Consider the following 16,482-nt stretch of genomic DNA (forward strand, 5'->3'; position numbering starts at 1 on the left):
ACTCAGCGCTGTTTCCATAGGGACATCTGTTTATTCCAGAGCATATTGAGTAACTCCCTGCTATTGTTTCAAGTTTCTGCTTTGACGGATTGTGACTGACTGGGACCTTTATCTTGATCTCTACCATATAAAACCGAGTATATCTCGCTCTGGCTCAGGGGAGAGAGAGCTGGTACGGCTGAGGGTGAACCTGTCATACAGCCAGTAAATTGACACACTTCAATCCCTTGGAGGCAGGAACAAAAACGTGCGATTCTGTTCATTCAGTGCTTTTAAGTCACTGTGTCGTTTTGTTATATTTGATCTTGTTTGTGGTCTTCTAAAAAAAAAAAAAAAAAAAAAAAACATCCTCAGTTACTTTCTTCTTTGACTTCTTTTCTTCCGATACCAAACTGCTGTCTGTTTTAAGGTTTGGAATGACAGAGGATGGAAGCACCCTGTTGACCTCCTCTCCTTCTATCACTCCTTCTGTTCTAAAGGATGATGAATTAATGGTAGATGGTGAGCACTTCCTCTGTCGTTGCCCCCTAAAAAAAACAACAACAACAAGAGATCACTCTTTTGGCTCTCTCAGACTTTCCCTCAGCAGCTCAGCTAAACGCTAATGTGAAGCTAACATTAGCAAACAGATGCAACCCAATCTCACCAAAAAAAACAACAACAACAGAAAAAGAAAAAAAAAACTCAGAAAAATAACCACAACCTCTCAACACTACTGGGTTGTGGCGCGTCATGTGATGTTTCGGCATCACAGAAACAATGGCAGTGGAAATTCGATTAGGATCCTTTTTCATGATTTCAACAACATCATGCGATGGCCGGTGGTTCTTGTTGTGAACACGAGAGAGCCTGCATCAGGGATGTTGGGTTGTGGTTGGTTCCAACAAACAATAGACTTTACAACAGGAGACAGGTGCCTCAGTTCCGATTGCAAGACTTCTCTTGCCTAACTTCATGATGGGTTTTTTTGATACACTCACCTTCTCCATCAACGGTGAGTTGTTTGTTAATTAAGAAGGTGTTGTCACTAAATGATGATAAAATGTTTCCTAAACTTCAAAAACATTTCACCACCCACAGTCTGTTGGTCTCGTTGTCTACACTCACATGGTGGGTTTTAATTAAACACTTAACCTTGGGCAGTAGCAGTCTATTGTGTTGCCTACCAACATGGGGGGCAGCTGGTTGGTTTCTGCGTCTTGCCTCCTGTGTTTTGGAAGTTGGATGAGGGTACGCCTCCTCTGGTCAGTTGGAGTGCCTGTTTTGGGGAGGGGTGGCTGACGACTCCATATGTGATGGAGAAAGCATGTGGGAGTTAGCGGCGCTCCTGAGAGGGGGCGGAGCAACGTATGGAACAGCCTGACAGAGTGAATTGGCGATGTACAATCAGGATTAAAGATGGGGGAAAAGGCAAAACGAACTAAAAAGAATCAAAGACTTTTTATATTTTCACCCAGTTCCCCACTTCTCCTTCACTTAAGAACCCTCACACATTTGAAACACTGCTACCATCAATGTCCATGTTTGACTCTTGATTTGGTCGTGTTAGTCATGATGTATCTTTGCCTGATGCATCCCACCCTGTCACATGACGAATAAACATCAAGTGCATCTTTGTCTTCTACATCCAAGACCACCAAACAGTACACTCATCGTACTTTGAGTAACAGTTTCGTGTCATCATCAGTCCATCCAAAAATCTTCTTGCCAACACTGTTCTTTGTTTGTAGGATTTTATGCAACCAAGCAAACAACCCTCTGCTTCCCGCTAACTGGTGATTGCACTTGATGAAAAGACAACAGTTAATCCCAAAGACCATTCGGAATGACTTCCCAGTCAATCCAATACTTGCCTTGATGTCTCACTCGAAACCACAAATGTGAGCCTCATGCTGGTTCTGGACAAAAAGTGAGTGGGCATTTAATTTATTAGGCTCCATCCTCTGGGCACCAGGGGTATCTGTAACAAAGTCAATGGCAATCAATTCAGTAAATGTTGAGGTATTTTTAGTCTGGCTCATAGCAGAGGACCAACCAACTGATAATGCCACTAGTTTTCTTAAATTCCTCTGTATACACCACAAGAACAACAAAAACATAGCCACAGGTTATGGGGGACGCAAAGATTTCTGCTGGTGATACACATAGTCTGCAAAATCCATCAGATGTAGCTTTTGTTTATCCATCAAGTGTGTCCGATAAAGTCATGCATTTATCTCCATAATCTGGCATATTCCGATAGTTCCATCCTCTTCAAAGGTGTGAAATATAGTTTATGGTTGTTGTTGTTTTGTTTTTTTTACGCTTTTTTTTCTCCACGTATTTACGTATTGGTTTTGGCCCTGGATCCATTCAGCTGACTGTGACCAATCTTTCTGAAGGACCATGCCACAGGCTGCTCTCCAACTGCTTTTGTATTCAAATGAGAATGTATAATATGTAGCATATGTTCTTCCGTGGTAATACTCACTGTCTGTTTTAAAGGAAGTCTGCAGATGAAAGCTCTTTTCCCATTTCCATCTCTCCCCCTCTCTTTTCCTCTATTGTGCTCCATGTTTGAGAGAAATATGGGAGCTCCCTCTTTGATGCAAATGACGAGGTTTTTCCTCTGAGAGCAGAATGTAAGCGCCGTAACATGGACATTTGACTCACATGGCTCCAGACGGGATTCTTGGGGTTCCACCGCTGTGGCTCATTGAAAAAAAAAAAAAAAAAAAAAAAAAGAACAACAGCCAAATGTCTTATTTTTGTTATTTCTGTAATTTTCAAAAAGCCTCGGGTTAAACTGTTTCTGGCTCCACAGATTTAACCGCTTTTGTTTGTTTTCTGACCATGAAACTAACCACAGAATAACAGTGGGAGCGGACTTGTTGGAGCTTCGCTGTTTGGTCTAGCTCGATTTTCCCCGCTCGCTCCACAAATTCTCATGCATGCAAGCCTTTGATGCAAGAGCACTGGCCATGTGATAATCTGTTTCTGATGGACATTAAGATTAGTTAGACTGATGTCGCACTCTCCCCCTCCCCATATCTACAAACCCCTTCTCAGTTGGAAGAATTAAATAACAGCATTAGAATAAGATATTTTCTTATGTTTAAAGTAATAAACATGAACTTCAATGTTAGTGACATAAGATCATCGGTGTGAGTGTGGGAGTTCGTCTGCTTTGTTCTCAACACAAATTTATTATCACTCGCAGCAGATTCTTCCCATTTAGGCAAAAATGGCACAACAGAGCAACAAGTCCCATTCATATTTTTTACTGATTTGTCATAATTTATCGATGAGTCGTCAGCAGAGAGGGACAGGATGGTGCGCTATGGAGTGATTTAGCACCGCGGAATGGTAAAGCATAGTGCTGGTCTCAGTGGGTTTGTCTGGGATCTTTAGATGTTGCTCTGGCTTCAATTACACATAGCAACCAGATATTCCAGGGATAAGAGTTCAACATATATTTGTGCCAGGAAAGATTATCTGTTTCATCTACTATCATTTCTGTCTCCATGAGGAGGCCAGGTCATTTCTGATCATTTGACGGTTTAAGGCAGCACCAACATCCAGATTATTAACATCTTAGTGGAGCTGTCTGGGAGGAAATTTAATGTCTAAACCTTTGACAATTATGCAGTCTGCACAGTGAGAATATACACCAAGGAAGGAAATATACAGTCTACCCTGTTTTATTTAAAAATGAGCAGCCTGCGGATCTGAAATTAGATAAGAAACCTGCCGCTTTTTCCTGACTGAGGCTGTCACATTTCACTGCTGCTCTTATAGCACAGTCAAAGTGACCCTGATGGCCCCCTGAGATAAATGGCCTGCTGGAAATATCTACTAATGTGCCATGTTGTGCAACTCCCAATTTTCTCTCACTGTCTCTCTTAACTCTCACACCTCTTTCGCACACACACACACACACACACACACACACACACACACAGTCATTTGTCTCCATCGGAAGTCACTCTGCACAAAGAAGCACTTGTACTCGCGTCTGCAGCCCTCATTTGTCAACGCAGCAATCCGGCACTTAATAACCTGGTGGCACACCGGTGACCTTGAAGATGATTTACACGATAGTAACATGTGGAATCCTCCTGTACATACAAGATCTACTGTATTTATTCATGCCTGGCTTTTATTTTATTTTTTATATCAATGTGTTTTATTTACAGCCAAAACCGAGCTGGAAACACAAGAGAAACAGCTGGCAGACACTCAGAAGACGTAAGAGCTCTTTCTTCATCTTCAAACACTTTCCCCTCTGCGTCTTCACCATAAAGATAGAACCAGTCACTCTTAATCCATTTCATGGGTTACATAAGGTCTTCTCTCTAAGCGTCAAAGCGTGTTGTGAATTTTAAAAGTAAAAAAGGCAAAACACAGGATGATAAAAGTCCAGCAACACTTTAAGTGATACTTTCCCACCCGCAGACAAGAAATATAATCTCGCTGCTTTGTCAATATTTAGCACTCCTGATTCCTTCAGTAAGGTGGAACGTGCAGGCCGTCATGCCAGGCCTTCAGTAGACGAGAGGCCCCCTGTGCCGTGTCTGTGTTGTTTATCTAAGCAGAGAGAGAGTAGACAGCCTTGGCTCCAGGCTTCTGTTACCGCTGGCGAGGAATGTGTTCCTATAGCACACTCCAAACAAAGAGATCCCAACCTGTCCGCTGTATTGATCCACTGCAAATGGTGGCCACATCTAACACTTTAACTTGTCATCCCCTGCCTTGTGCACTCGTTCTCTGTGCTTCATCCGTCTTTAGCTTGTAGTCTCACATATCTTCTCTCTGTCCTCAGGGACACACACATACAATAGGTCTGTGTACTAACTTACTCAAACACTTGTACATACTACTGAGTGACAAAGCTTATACGAGTGGGGTAAAATTGTGTTCGCACCAAAAGTAAAGTGAATTATCGCTGAGCTTAACTTGAGGATGAGGTAGCAGGATGATTTATGTTTATTTACCCCTTGAGGATGGGAATCTGCAAGTATTATCTTCTGGAGAAAGAAGAGGAATACCAGTGTTGTTGTACAACTGTTTATGCACATCTTTAAAAGAAAAACAAGAGTCTAAACACCATGATACAGGTGTTTGTACCTCAAAGCTATCATAAAAAAGCTAAATGTTTGCTTTAAGATTTTTGGAGATGTGAGGGGCCACAAGCAGTCACCTCTGGGAGAGATGGCTAGTGGCCCTCGTGGGGGCCACTAACAGCTCAGAGGTTGTTGTTTCACATCACCAAAAACCTCTGAACCTCAAATCTGTCGTCATTTTCTCAAGATAAAATCTACTTAAACATTTACTCAGAGGTTTTGAGAGATGTGAAACTAAAACCAAAGCAGCGAGCAATCCCCACTAGCATCTGCTAGCAACCTGCTAGCTGTTGATGACTGCGTGTCTTTGACAAATCATTTTCAGATCTTGCTCTAGCTAGAATATCTCTGTAAGAATTAAACATATCAGACCTGGATGCACAAGCAATGCAACTACTTGCATCTTCTTGCTAATGGCAGTTGGCAAACCAGCTTCTAGGTAGATTATCTCCACCCACTGGCCTGGAGAGCAGAGTAAGTTTGTCCTCCATTTTCAGACTCCGCGAACGCTGAAAGGCCCTATGTGACACATCATCATCTTCCGAATTTTCTCTCTTGAGTGAAAGCCTTTCAACTTGCAAATGCCGAGGAAATATTCCACGTCTTTGCTTTGACTTTATGTGTAATTTCATTGCATGAAATTAGCCTTGGTTTTGGTGTGAACACAACAAAAACTAGTACTTAAGTCCTCAAAGTTATTTCTGCCAGGGAAAACAAAATGACTGTGCTGCAGTAACTGTATTTTCTGTTCACTACTCTTTGAAATGCACAGTCATCTTTGGTTTATATTAAATCTCAGGAAAATCATGTTATTCCAAGATGAACTTTCATATTTTGCATATTTCTTTAGCACTGCCAGATTTCACAATAATTGGCATTGGTTTCTTTCATCTCATGTTGTAATAGTTTGGTTTTGAAGTCATGTTTTTGTTTCCTTTCACAGCTTCTTGGAGCTGAGCGTGTCGTTCTCAGTTAAACCCAAGGCAGGAGAGAAAGAGGTCTCTCCCAACACTCTCTTCAGTGTTTGGCATGAGTTTTCTACTGATTTTAAAGATCAGTGGAAGAAGCAGAATAAGCTTATGTTACAGGAACGGTGAGCATCAACATGTCCGGCTTTGATTGTGACGTGTTACTTTCCTCTGGCTGGACAGGTGACTCCATTGTCTGCAAATCCTACTAAAATACCACTTCTTTTATTAATTTTGTCTTGGAAAAGGAAGAACGTTTTGACCCTAAAATGTCATTACAGCCACACCAATGTTCCTACAATTTGAATTTTCCCTAAGCGTTAAATTTCCATTAATAATTTACCGTACATCTCGTGCTCTCTGAAGATCCTATCATATTCATTCAAATTCATGAAGGAAAAAGACGTTAAATGACCCAAATCTTTGTCCTCACCCCAGTAATGAAAAGAACACATGAAGCATCCAGTTGGCTTCCAGTGGTTTGATGAATATAAAGATACCATTGCTTATGTCAACAAAAGGCAAATTGGTCCATTATGCCAATTGAAGATCAAATTTCGATAGGTATTTTATGAGACACAAAATGTCACAAGCTTTGCTTGCTCAGTAGGAAAGAATCAAAACTAATTTGAAAGCATTAATTCTTAGCCGTAGGCAAGCATCCCAGTTCTCTCTCTGCTGGTTTCCCTTGTAGACTCCAGTAGAACCAGAGATTTTAATCCTCACCTGTGCTGTATGGACACAGACATGCCGAGCTGGCACAAGTTGTACCCATGTAGTGAATAGAGAAAAGATGCACGTCTGTTGTTGGTATGACTGTTGGATTCCCCCAAACTAAGGCACAAATGAGTAGTGACACAGCTGACTCGCTTAAACTAGCAGGAGTCATTTTGAGGTTGGAGGACAACTCATTCAATCAGTCTTAGAACCCACTGATTACGAGTGGTCTCGGAGGAAAACAGCTTGGATTTGGGGCTTCCGAACTAGCCAGTGGATATCCGGGCTAAGACGTCCAGTTTCCGTTTGCCATATATTATCGCTTAGCATCTTGACGGGACCGGATTCTTTCACAACTAACATATGTGTGCAGATCAAAAAGAAAAATCGTTATATGACGCAAATAGATTGTGAGATTGATCTTAAGTGTAATGTGCTCCGACACTTTTTCTCTCCACATGGACTGTTTTACTTTCATGGAATCAAACTGCTCAAACATGATGAATCAATATTAAACCAGAACACCTAATACTTTCTCCGCACCTACAAATTCTGCATCCATATGCAGAATCTATCTAAAGAATTGGACCCCGAAGACCGTTGTAGACTATTAGCAGGATATCGCTCCTTGCCATGCTTTTGTGGACATACAAATTTCAGTCAAATATATTGAGTTCATGCATGTTTGTCTTCCGCAAATCATCTTGACTATATCCTGGATTTGTGATCCTAACGACCCATTTTTAATATCATGCTCAGTATCTCCGGAAGAACGTTGCATATTTTGAGGAAATTCATTTGGAAAATACATTTTAATTCGAGGGATAATTAAGTTGGTGGATCAGAGACCTATTTTTGTCATTCGGGAAGAAAATTTATGAATGGATTATGATGATAGTAAAGTATGCTCATTTTCTGTATCCACATAATCCTCTCTGAAAGTATTGATTTTTGTAGTTTGTGATTGTGACTATTAATGACTGATTATTGTTTGTCCCAGGGTCAAAATGGCTGAGGAGTGCTTCAAACAGGCGAGGGAGAAGGCTTCCTATAACGTCAAACCCAAACACGCGACTGGAATAGTACGTCTACTCTCGTTGTCTCTTTTGTACTCTGCTTATCCATCCATTTGCTGGGCTGATGTTCTCCTCTCATAACTGAGTGTTTCATCCAAACACCTGTCGGGTGTTGAAGAAATAACACTCCAAACAGATGTTGAGATGAATGCGTTAATGATGCGGACCTGATCTCTTTTTTTTTTCCCCCCCTTAAATTCACAGAAAGCAAAGCTGGGTCAGAAGATCTGAAGCAGAAAGTGGAAAATGATCATCACCAAACATATTTCACAAGCACTGTTTGTACAATTTGACATGACTCATCAGTCATTGTTACAACATTTATTTGCTTCCAGTATTTGTTTTCAATCGATTTAGAACGGTTGTTTATTGTGAGACAGTCCGGTGAATATGACATTCCAAGCCACGCTTCGTTCACATTCCTAAAATGGAATGAATTAAGGCTACGCAAAAATACAACCTTAAAGCTGAGATGGTGAAAGTGAGCCAGAAAATGCAGCGAAATGTGTAGCAACACTGTATCCTTGCTTTGTATTTTCTAAGCCATATGTAGCCTGTTCGCTCCTTTAGTGCAATTCAATGCTGAGTTTACAAGCAAGGCGAGCACACGTCCTTCTGTACGTCTCCTTCCCCTTAATGAAGAAAAGTGCTGATTTCAGTAATAATCTGGCAGGTGTGCCAGACAGACAGTGCCTTACAGAGCTTGACTTTGAGACATATCATTTGTAACGAAATATAACATGTAAAGAAAACAGATAATTTCATGTAGTGTTTCAGATCCGTGTTATCATCCAGCTGTGTTTCGCACACTTCCTCTGTTGTTGAATTATGCTTCTAAAAAGGCCATGCGAGTGGTGTGATCTAGTATAGACCCGCTACTGTTTTATTGCTAACTTGCTCTAAGCAAAGTGCTATGCAGCTCCTAATTTGTGTGAATTTGTGAACACCCATAAACTAATGGAGACAGTAGCCCTTTTTCACAGCGGCAATTTTGACCAAGGGCAGGGTAAATCACACAGGTCAAAATTAAAGCTGTGAAAAGGGCCTATAGGATCGTGTGATGTGCTATTTATGTGCAATACCAACAATGTTCTTGATTTAATACCATGAAAAACTATATATTTATTGAATAAAAGACTTTAAATGCATTTTAATAGACATTTCGTTGTCGTCCAACTGTATCATCATCACAGAACTGCAAACACCGCTGATGTTTTATATGAAATAGATTTAATATACTTTTCACATACATACTTACACACATAAAATATACTGTTTATATTGCATTGCACCTCAGTTACACATGCTCAGTATGGTTTTCCTCCTGGAAGATTGAAGAACCGGTCTTATGTCCAAACATGTGGAGGCCACTGGTGCTTGTTGTGTTGCTTCATGTTTCACAAAATCTTCTCCTTTGACAACAAATAGGCCCTTTTCACAGCATCCATTTTGACATGTTAAGCAAGTATAATTAATAACCTTAATTTATTGTTTTGTCTAGGGGTGCTTGGTCCTTGCATGCTGGTTTATGAGAGTGTCCGTCACGCTTAATAGAGCAGCTCGTAATTAATTTGATAAATGCTATGTCAAAAGGCTTCTGTGAGAAGGGCGTTTTGTGGCTCATTTGGGACACCAACGAAGTGAAGGTAAAGAAACAGGATAATCATCAAGGTACTTTTAAAGTAGTAAATTAAAAGCCTAATCTCTGCCAGTTGAAGTTCATAATGTTTTTATGGAATTAAAAATCCCGAGGCACGTCCGTAACTCCTTTATCACAAAGGAATCTGGTGAAAAATGTACAAATAGGAATCACCAATTTTTCTTGCACAGCAACTTGAATCAGGGTCTTTCAACAGCATCAGCCTGCCAACATGGCTGCTAGTCTCTGATTAAATCAAGGATGACATTTTCTAAGTTTCATGTCATTGGTACACGGAATTCTTTGTAGAAGACATTGCAGGAACTTGAAGCCGCTCATTACTTGAGTTTCTGCCTTTGACAATACATTTGTCAGTTTAGTTGTAAAGGACCTGAAAGACCTTTCAGTCCGTCTTCACAGTTTCCCGTGGCCGCTCACATCCACAGACATGCAGCGACACTGTTTGACCCTTTGCACCTTACGGTGTCTGAAAGGGGGCTGCAGGTCAGGGCACTCCAGCTGCACTGTGAGCTGTGTGATACGGTGTGGCCTGCAAAAGGAACATGACTGGAACGGCTCCTGAGCCTTGTTGTGGCTTTTTCTCCCAGAGCCAGAGGCTTGGCCTCGATTCTGGCCCTGACCTGAGCTGGGGCCCATATGTCGGGGGATGTAGAAGGAGTTACACTGGCCGTAGCAAAAGCGGTTAACCACAGTGCGGCTGCGACAGCCTTCCTCACTGATTGTCTGGCGTAGTGGTTGGGTCTTGCACCAGTCTCTGCGAAGGTAGCGGCGCTCTGTCACCACCAAGGCCTCCCGGCTGGAGGATAGCACCTCGGGTTTCTGCTGCAATAACCGATGGTGACGTTCTGAGGAGAGGTTCCCTTTAGTCTTGTATGGGGATGGGATGGATCCCTGGGGGCGGGCTTTTTTGGTCTCTGCAGTGATGCAGAGCACTCCAGCCAGTATGACTGAGATGGTTATTCTCCACAGCATCCTATAAAAAGAGGGACAAATGACTGTGCATTATTAGAATGAAGCATCCGTGATCGCGTGAGCTGAATCTCAAATTGTTAACACCCGCGCTGGTGTACTTAATAAATTCATGCAATATTTAATGAAACATGACAGTCATACACATCCTAACAGGATATAAATGTGCCAATCATGTTTGCAGTTGTGCATTCATGATGAACCACCTTGGCAGTCTAGTCTTCCAGGCATCATTGAGGAAATGAATCCATCACGAGGGCCCCCATTTGTCAGCATCACTGTATCATTACCTCTATTTGCTTTCCTCTCGGCTACACAACTCTTCCAAAAATAAACAAAGGCTGGCCATCAAAGGATACACTTAAACACCCATAACGAGAAGGGGAAGTTGATTTTATTGGTCCCGTCGCTGGGTAAAATAATTAGGGCTTTGCTTACTTTAGTCATGAACTATGCCGCAGATATGTAAACCGGCATTAGAAAGGCCCATCTGCATGTCATTAGGGGAAGAGTTGTGGAAGTCTACAGCACCCTGTGGGAGTCTGCTGTTCTACTCTTTTCTGCGATACTAAAGAGAAACCTGAACTAAGAATGAACCGAAGTGTCCATAATAACATTATGTTTTCTATAGCATCATAAAGATAGAGTATGATCCAGAGAAGTAATTTTTCTGCCGTTCAGGATCGAGTATCGGCCCGTGTGTATACTGTCAGTCTTTGCCAGCACATTTTTGACCATCACTCAAGCATCTTTTCTGCAGATGTTGCTCCTGACAAGAATTGCATGACATCAAGTCGAAAACTCTGACAGAGAACCAAACTGCCTGAAGGTCATTGGCTGCTGCTCTTTTTCATAGACTCTTCTTTGCTGTGCAAATTTATATGTTCCTTGTCTTTCTTTGCTGGACCTGCAACTTACTCTGACATGGAACAAATTACTTTATCATAATCCACTTTTGTTCTTTGCCTCTTTTTTTTCTGCCCTTGATCTTGGGGAAATGGCAGCGCTGTCCTAACTGTACGAGTTTCAATATCACTGTCTCAGTAGTGCAGACAGCAGCTGTGTGTCCAGTGGAGATAAATGAATTTTAACCATGCTTTTTTTTCGTTTTTTTCTTACCCTTCAGGTAGTTCAGTGTAGCACACTTTATTTCATATTTTCCCGTGTAAGTCTGATCCAGGTTGTTGCGTATTTTTAGGAACAAATCTTTCTATGAATATCTTTTACATGTGGGGAATATAATTCAGGCAGCACGGTGGTGCAGTGGTCAGCACTGTCGCCTCACAGCAAGAAGGTTCCAGGTTCGAGTCCCGGCTCCATCACAGGATCTTTCTGTGTGGAGTCTGCATGTTCTCCCTGTTCCTGTGTGGGTTCTCTCTGGTACTCCAGCTTCCTCCCACAGTCCAAAGACATCAAGAGGGGACGAGGCTGATTGATACTCTAAATTGACCGTAGGTGTGGCTGTGAGTGTGAATGGTTGTCTGTTTGACTTGTGACCCCTGCCTCTTACCCGAAAAGCCGCTGGGATAGGCTCCAGCCCCCCCCCCCCCCCAACCCTTAACAGGATAAGCGGAAGAAAATGGATGGATGGAATATAATTCAGTGAGAAAGGGGAATGGGAGTGCAGCTCAGGTCTGTGCTTCTTCTTTAGACACACATTTTTCCACATGCATAAACTCACACAAGCACACACAAACCATCTTCTGGTTAGCACAACTGAACGAAAGGACTACAGCTGGGTCTTTCCATCACCTACTGCAGCAGGGGGTCCTGACCCCTCTCCATCTTCCAGTGATCTACCTTCCATGCCCAGCACAGTCTCATTTTTCTTGTAACAGCACTGTCTTATTCCTGCTGACTGTGTATTTAAATGTATGACCCCCTGGTCTGAGGAGCAACGTCTGCTTCTGTGTGCAGGCTCTTGTTCTCTTCTTCACTGTTCTCCAGATTACAGAGGCACCCTGTGATTGGTGAGCTACAGTCTACAAAGCCCTGGGGACTCTGGAGGGATGACCTGACCAGCTGTGTACATAGGGCATGACAGATGGCCCATACAGTCAGCGGCCAGGCTCTCTCTCCACTCCCAAACTTGGCCTGAGTATGATAGTGGCGGTTCCTGCCAAGCTATCCTCATCAATCTCCGCAGCAAGACAAATTGCGGCTTTTGGTTAGGGATTCGAGGGCTTTGGGGGAGTGCTGAGGTGGATGGGTGGGTTGTCGTGGTTGGGGGGTATGGAGATATAAAGAAAGAGGCTGACAAGATGGCAAAATTTGGTACAGAGGAGTAATGATTGTTTACAGATGACCTACAGGGAAACAATTCTACTTACGCTTCATGTGCACTATATGCCTTCTTCTCACGACTGTATATCTCTGCACACGGGCTGACTTTATTTCTTTCCCTCCCCTTACTTCTCTCTCTGTCACTCTTCCCTTGACGCATGCACTTATCATCAGCGAGTCCCGGAGACGGAAGGAGACTGTGGTTTTTCTGCATTAATGCTGAGACAGAAATGAACTGGACCTCTGTCTGCTACTAAACACTAATATTGTCCACAAACATAGCTTTATGTTTAACCAGAACCACAAATACTTGAGGGATATGCTTCGCTGAAGTGTGGCAGACCTTGGTTCCAAAATTCAGACCTCTAATGAAATTACAAATACCAGAAATAAATGCCAGAGAGGCTGCTGAGCTAGACAAGACTTTTGGAAAACAACTATTATCATCAGTGGGAAATTTTATTTTCCCAGAATGGTATTTTTATTTCTGTGTAACAATAGAGTGAGAGTGTGTTCAGAAAATTTTCAGCCTACCTGCTAAATATAGTGTGCACACATATATGTACTTCCTGTACATGTGAAACATCTTCCCATGCATGTCTTCAAAGGCAGGTTAAAACAAACAAAACCTGATGCCTCAATTATCGGTGCGTCAGAGAGTCTCATACACAGACTGGTAAGTGCAGTTAATTACAGTAAAACTGCGTTTAATTCACCGTGCAGCTCAAAACCTCAATAACACACAGATAGACGCATACACACACACACACACACACACACACACACACACACACGTATGCCCTCAGATTTCCGTACGTGACCACACACATGCATGCCTACACACAGACAGACAGACACAAACACACAGAAGATGTAAAGAGAGAGAGAGAGGGGTAAATGAAATGTTTTCACTTGGAGCCAATTACACAAAGAGGAACCGTGTCATTATCTGCATTTGTGGATTTTATTTTCCCAAACTGTGCTCGGCTGTTGGCTCATTAACAGTTTGGGGAAAGGTTGGGGGTGGGGTGGGGGTGGGGGGGCTCTCTTGCTGTGTAAATGTGTCTAATGCCAACATGGCCAGGAGGTTGCTTCAGGCAGTTTGGGCAGCCATTTGTCACCACAATCCATCTTGATAATGACTAGCAGCCCAGATATAATGCTTTCCAAGCTAAGTACTGGCGAGAATGTAAGGCAACTCCTCCGCGACATTTCAAAGTGCTTTAGAGGTGGATGAGGAGCAATTAGAGATGCTATGATAGTGCTGGGTTTCTGGTTTCAATTCAGGATGACACTACTACAAGTGATTAACAGCATGTCAGCTTGGATTTTGAACAGAATTTGTCTAAAACCTCTGAGCAAATGCTTCATAAGTCACATCATTTCGGCTTCCGATTTCATTTTCAAGCTCAACTTTTGGACATCTTCTTATTTAGAAATTAAAATAAAAGAGATAAGGCTGCAGACCGTGGGATTAGAATGGTTGCATGCATTCTTTTCATAACCAGATTTTTTTAACAAACAGTTGCCAGAACATTACACGGCCTATTAAGCCTTCCATCCTCTTGTGTTTTCTTTCTTCCCTGCCTGCCAATGTGTCCAAAGCGCAAACCTCACGTGTCAAGAATGTCGTTAAAGCTTCTATCAAATACCAGTTTTAAAATCTTGAGCGTCATACAATGAGTCGTTTTCTGCAGCTAAAGAAACTGTAATGTGTCAGTGCTAAATCCTCTTTTGACATCGGAGCGGACTGTACAAGGTAGAGCAGTCACCGGAGCTGTAAGAAGGATCAGAAGGCAAGCTCCCTACCAGTCATCGCACGCATATTGGAGGGAACACATACACATGTTCACACACCCGTACACATCAGTGAGTACACAGAGAGAAACACAAGCAGTTCATGAACCTGTACACATGAACAGAGAGGAAGATGCAGGTTTACTTATGTCACTGGTGTTCTGGTGGAAAAACTGACTCTTAATCTCACTCAGATGTACAGTACAACATACTGTCATCACTCGCTAATTCTCTCTCTCACAACACTAATTCCCCAGAACCGCCAGCCACTAATTATAGTAATTTAGTCGACACTTTTATCCAGAACACCTTGCAGTACATTAAAAGGTGGATATTTTTTTACTTTGGGTGGCCCCAGTGGGAAGCTTATTGTTGGCAGTAATATCAAAAACCAAATTAGATATTATACGCTTAGTCACTCAGAGATTAAGCCACTACGTGCTCTTTGATGGATGTCAGTAATTGTCACTGTATCCTAGAATAGTAGTTGCTGACATATAAGAATGTCCATCTTCAAAATTTTGTTCTTCATATATATGTATGTGTGTGTGTATAGCAGATGTAGAATAATTCATATGTTTGCTTTGGAATCGATATCAGTTGTTATGGTAACGGACTCTTGGAAACATCCCCTCTTGGTTGAAAGGTATCGGACTCAAGTGTTAAATAGCGCAGCGAAGCATGAAGAGCAGTATATGTACCTCTCACCACGGTGCACAGCGAGACGGTTACGCGTTGAGGATGCAGTCAAGGCAGGATGTCCACCTTCAGTGGTCCTTGCGTCCGCTTCCAGGTTCTGGTTTCCATGACAACATAATCTGTAGTATCCTCAGGCTTGTCTTTGCTCCTCTTTTTTCTTTTTTTTTACCCCCACCTTCACTGAAGATTTAAAATAATCTCAGACAAGATCAGTTTTCCATCTTCCTGTTCGAGTTGTTTCTTACTTTGTCTTCTTGTCTAACTCTCTTTCAACGGTTATATATTGTTCAGTTTTACTGAGAAGCTCCAGGTGTCGGTAACAGCGAGGCCATATCTTAATGCTGTGAAGACTGTCTGTAGTCTGTCTTTGGGAGTGTTTGACTCACTGTAAAGCCTGCCTTAGTTTGAATCCCCACCACCCCCTTCCCTCCTCAAGACTGGGAGGGTTTTTCCTATTGGCCCTGGTCATTGTGAGAATCAACCAACCTTCATTTCTTTTATTTAAATCTGTCTCACTCTGTCTTTGCTGCCTGACATTTTTCTTCTTTTTTATGTGAGCCAAATCATGTGTCAAACCTTCTAAAAATGACAACTTGTCCTCTGTATGTCATTTTGTGAGAGAACAATGATCTCCTACAAAAAAATGTAAAATGATCCCCCTCTTCTCATTGCAACTCTAAGCCCATCATTTGTTAGTCTATGTAATCCCAGATCCATAAAACATTGGATGCATGTACCCCAGACACCTTGAGGGGACGCTTTGAAAAATGCCACAATTCACATTCCTTGATGTAACTGACACAATAATATTTGTCAGTTTTGTGGCTGTTGGTAAGCTGACCACTGGGCACAAAGACTGAAAAACACTCACTGAGCCTTTTTTTTCCCCATCAAAGAGTTGAGACATCAACAGGCCTCTGAAAACCTCAGATGGGTGAACTCGGAACAATAACCTCTTCAGCAGATGAGAGGAGGATGACAGTTTTGCATGACAAAACTTCATTTGTCAGAAGTGCATTTTACTGCTCTGGGTTGAGGAGGAGCCCACTGCTGAGAGAAGACAGTCATTCTGTAGGAAATAATGTATCACCCCCTAGTGGTAGAAAGCAAAAGTGCACTACACAGGGATGGATTTGTTTAACTCGGTGAAACAAATGCCAACATACTTAGACATAAATTATCATAAAATCTATGTGTGTGTCTTAAAAGTT

General features: G+C 42.1%; 2 protein-coding genes across 3 annotated transcripts in view; one reads left to right on the forward strand and one right to left on the reverse strand.

Annotated features, from left to right (window-relative positions):
• fmn2a (formin 2a) overlaps nucleotides 1–9,492 on the forward strand; it is a 43,887-nt gene extending 34,395 nt beyond the window's left edge. The window contains exons 15-18 of the mRNA XM_086179906.1: nucleotides 4,176–4,227; nucleotides 6,046–6,195; nucleotides 7,788–7,869; nucleotides 8,068–9,492. Coding sequence (XP_086036032.1) covers nucleotides 4,176–4,227; nucleotides 6,046–6,195; nucleotides 7,788–7,869; nucleotides 8,068–8,094 — 311 coding nt within the window. The 3' untranslated portion in view covers nucleotides 8,095–9,492. The remainder of the gene's footprint in view (nucleotides 1–4,175; nucleotides 4,228–6,045; nucleotides 6,196–7,787; nucleotides 7,870–8,067) is intronic.
• On the reverse strand, nucleotides 9,078–15,651 carry grem2a (gremlin 2, DAN family BMP antagonist a). 2 transcript variants are annotated; one of them, XM_086179908.1, is made up of 2 exons: nucleotides 15,281–15,651; nucleotides 9,078–10,496 (listed from the first exon to the last, which is right to left on the reverse strand). In XM_086179908.1, exon 2 carries the CDS (start codon nucleotides 10,493–10,495, stop codon nucleotides 9,917–9,919), a length of 579 nt encoding a protein of 192 aa, XP_086036034.1. In that variant the 5' UTR covers nucleotide 10,496; nucleotides 15,281–15,651; the 3' UTR covers nucleotides 9,078–9,916. The 2 variants fall into 2 exon arrangements, with proteins under 2 accessions (XP_086036034.1, XP_086036033.1); XM_086179907.1 differs by having other exon boundaries at nucleotides 15,274–15,651.
• Nucleotides 15,652–16,482: the final 831 nt, after the last annotated feature.

This window comes from Aulostomus chinensis, chromosome 16 (assembly GCF_037954235.1).
Source record: "Aulostomus chinensis isolate RoL2024-O1b breed Wild chromosome 16, RoL_Achi_v1.0, whole genome shotgun sequence".
NCBI lineage: Eukaryota > Metazoa > Chordata > Actinopteri > Syngnathiformes > Aulostomidae > Aulostomus > Aulostomus chinensis.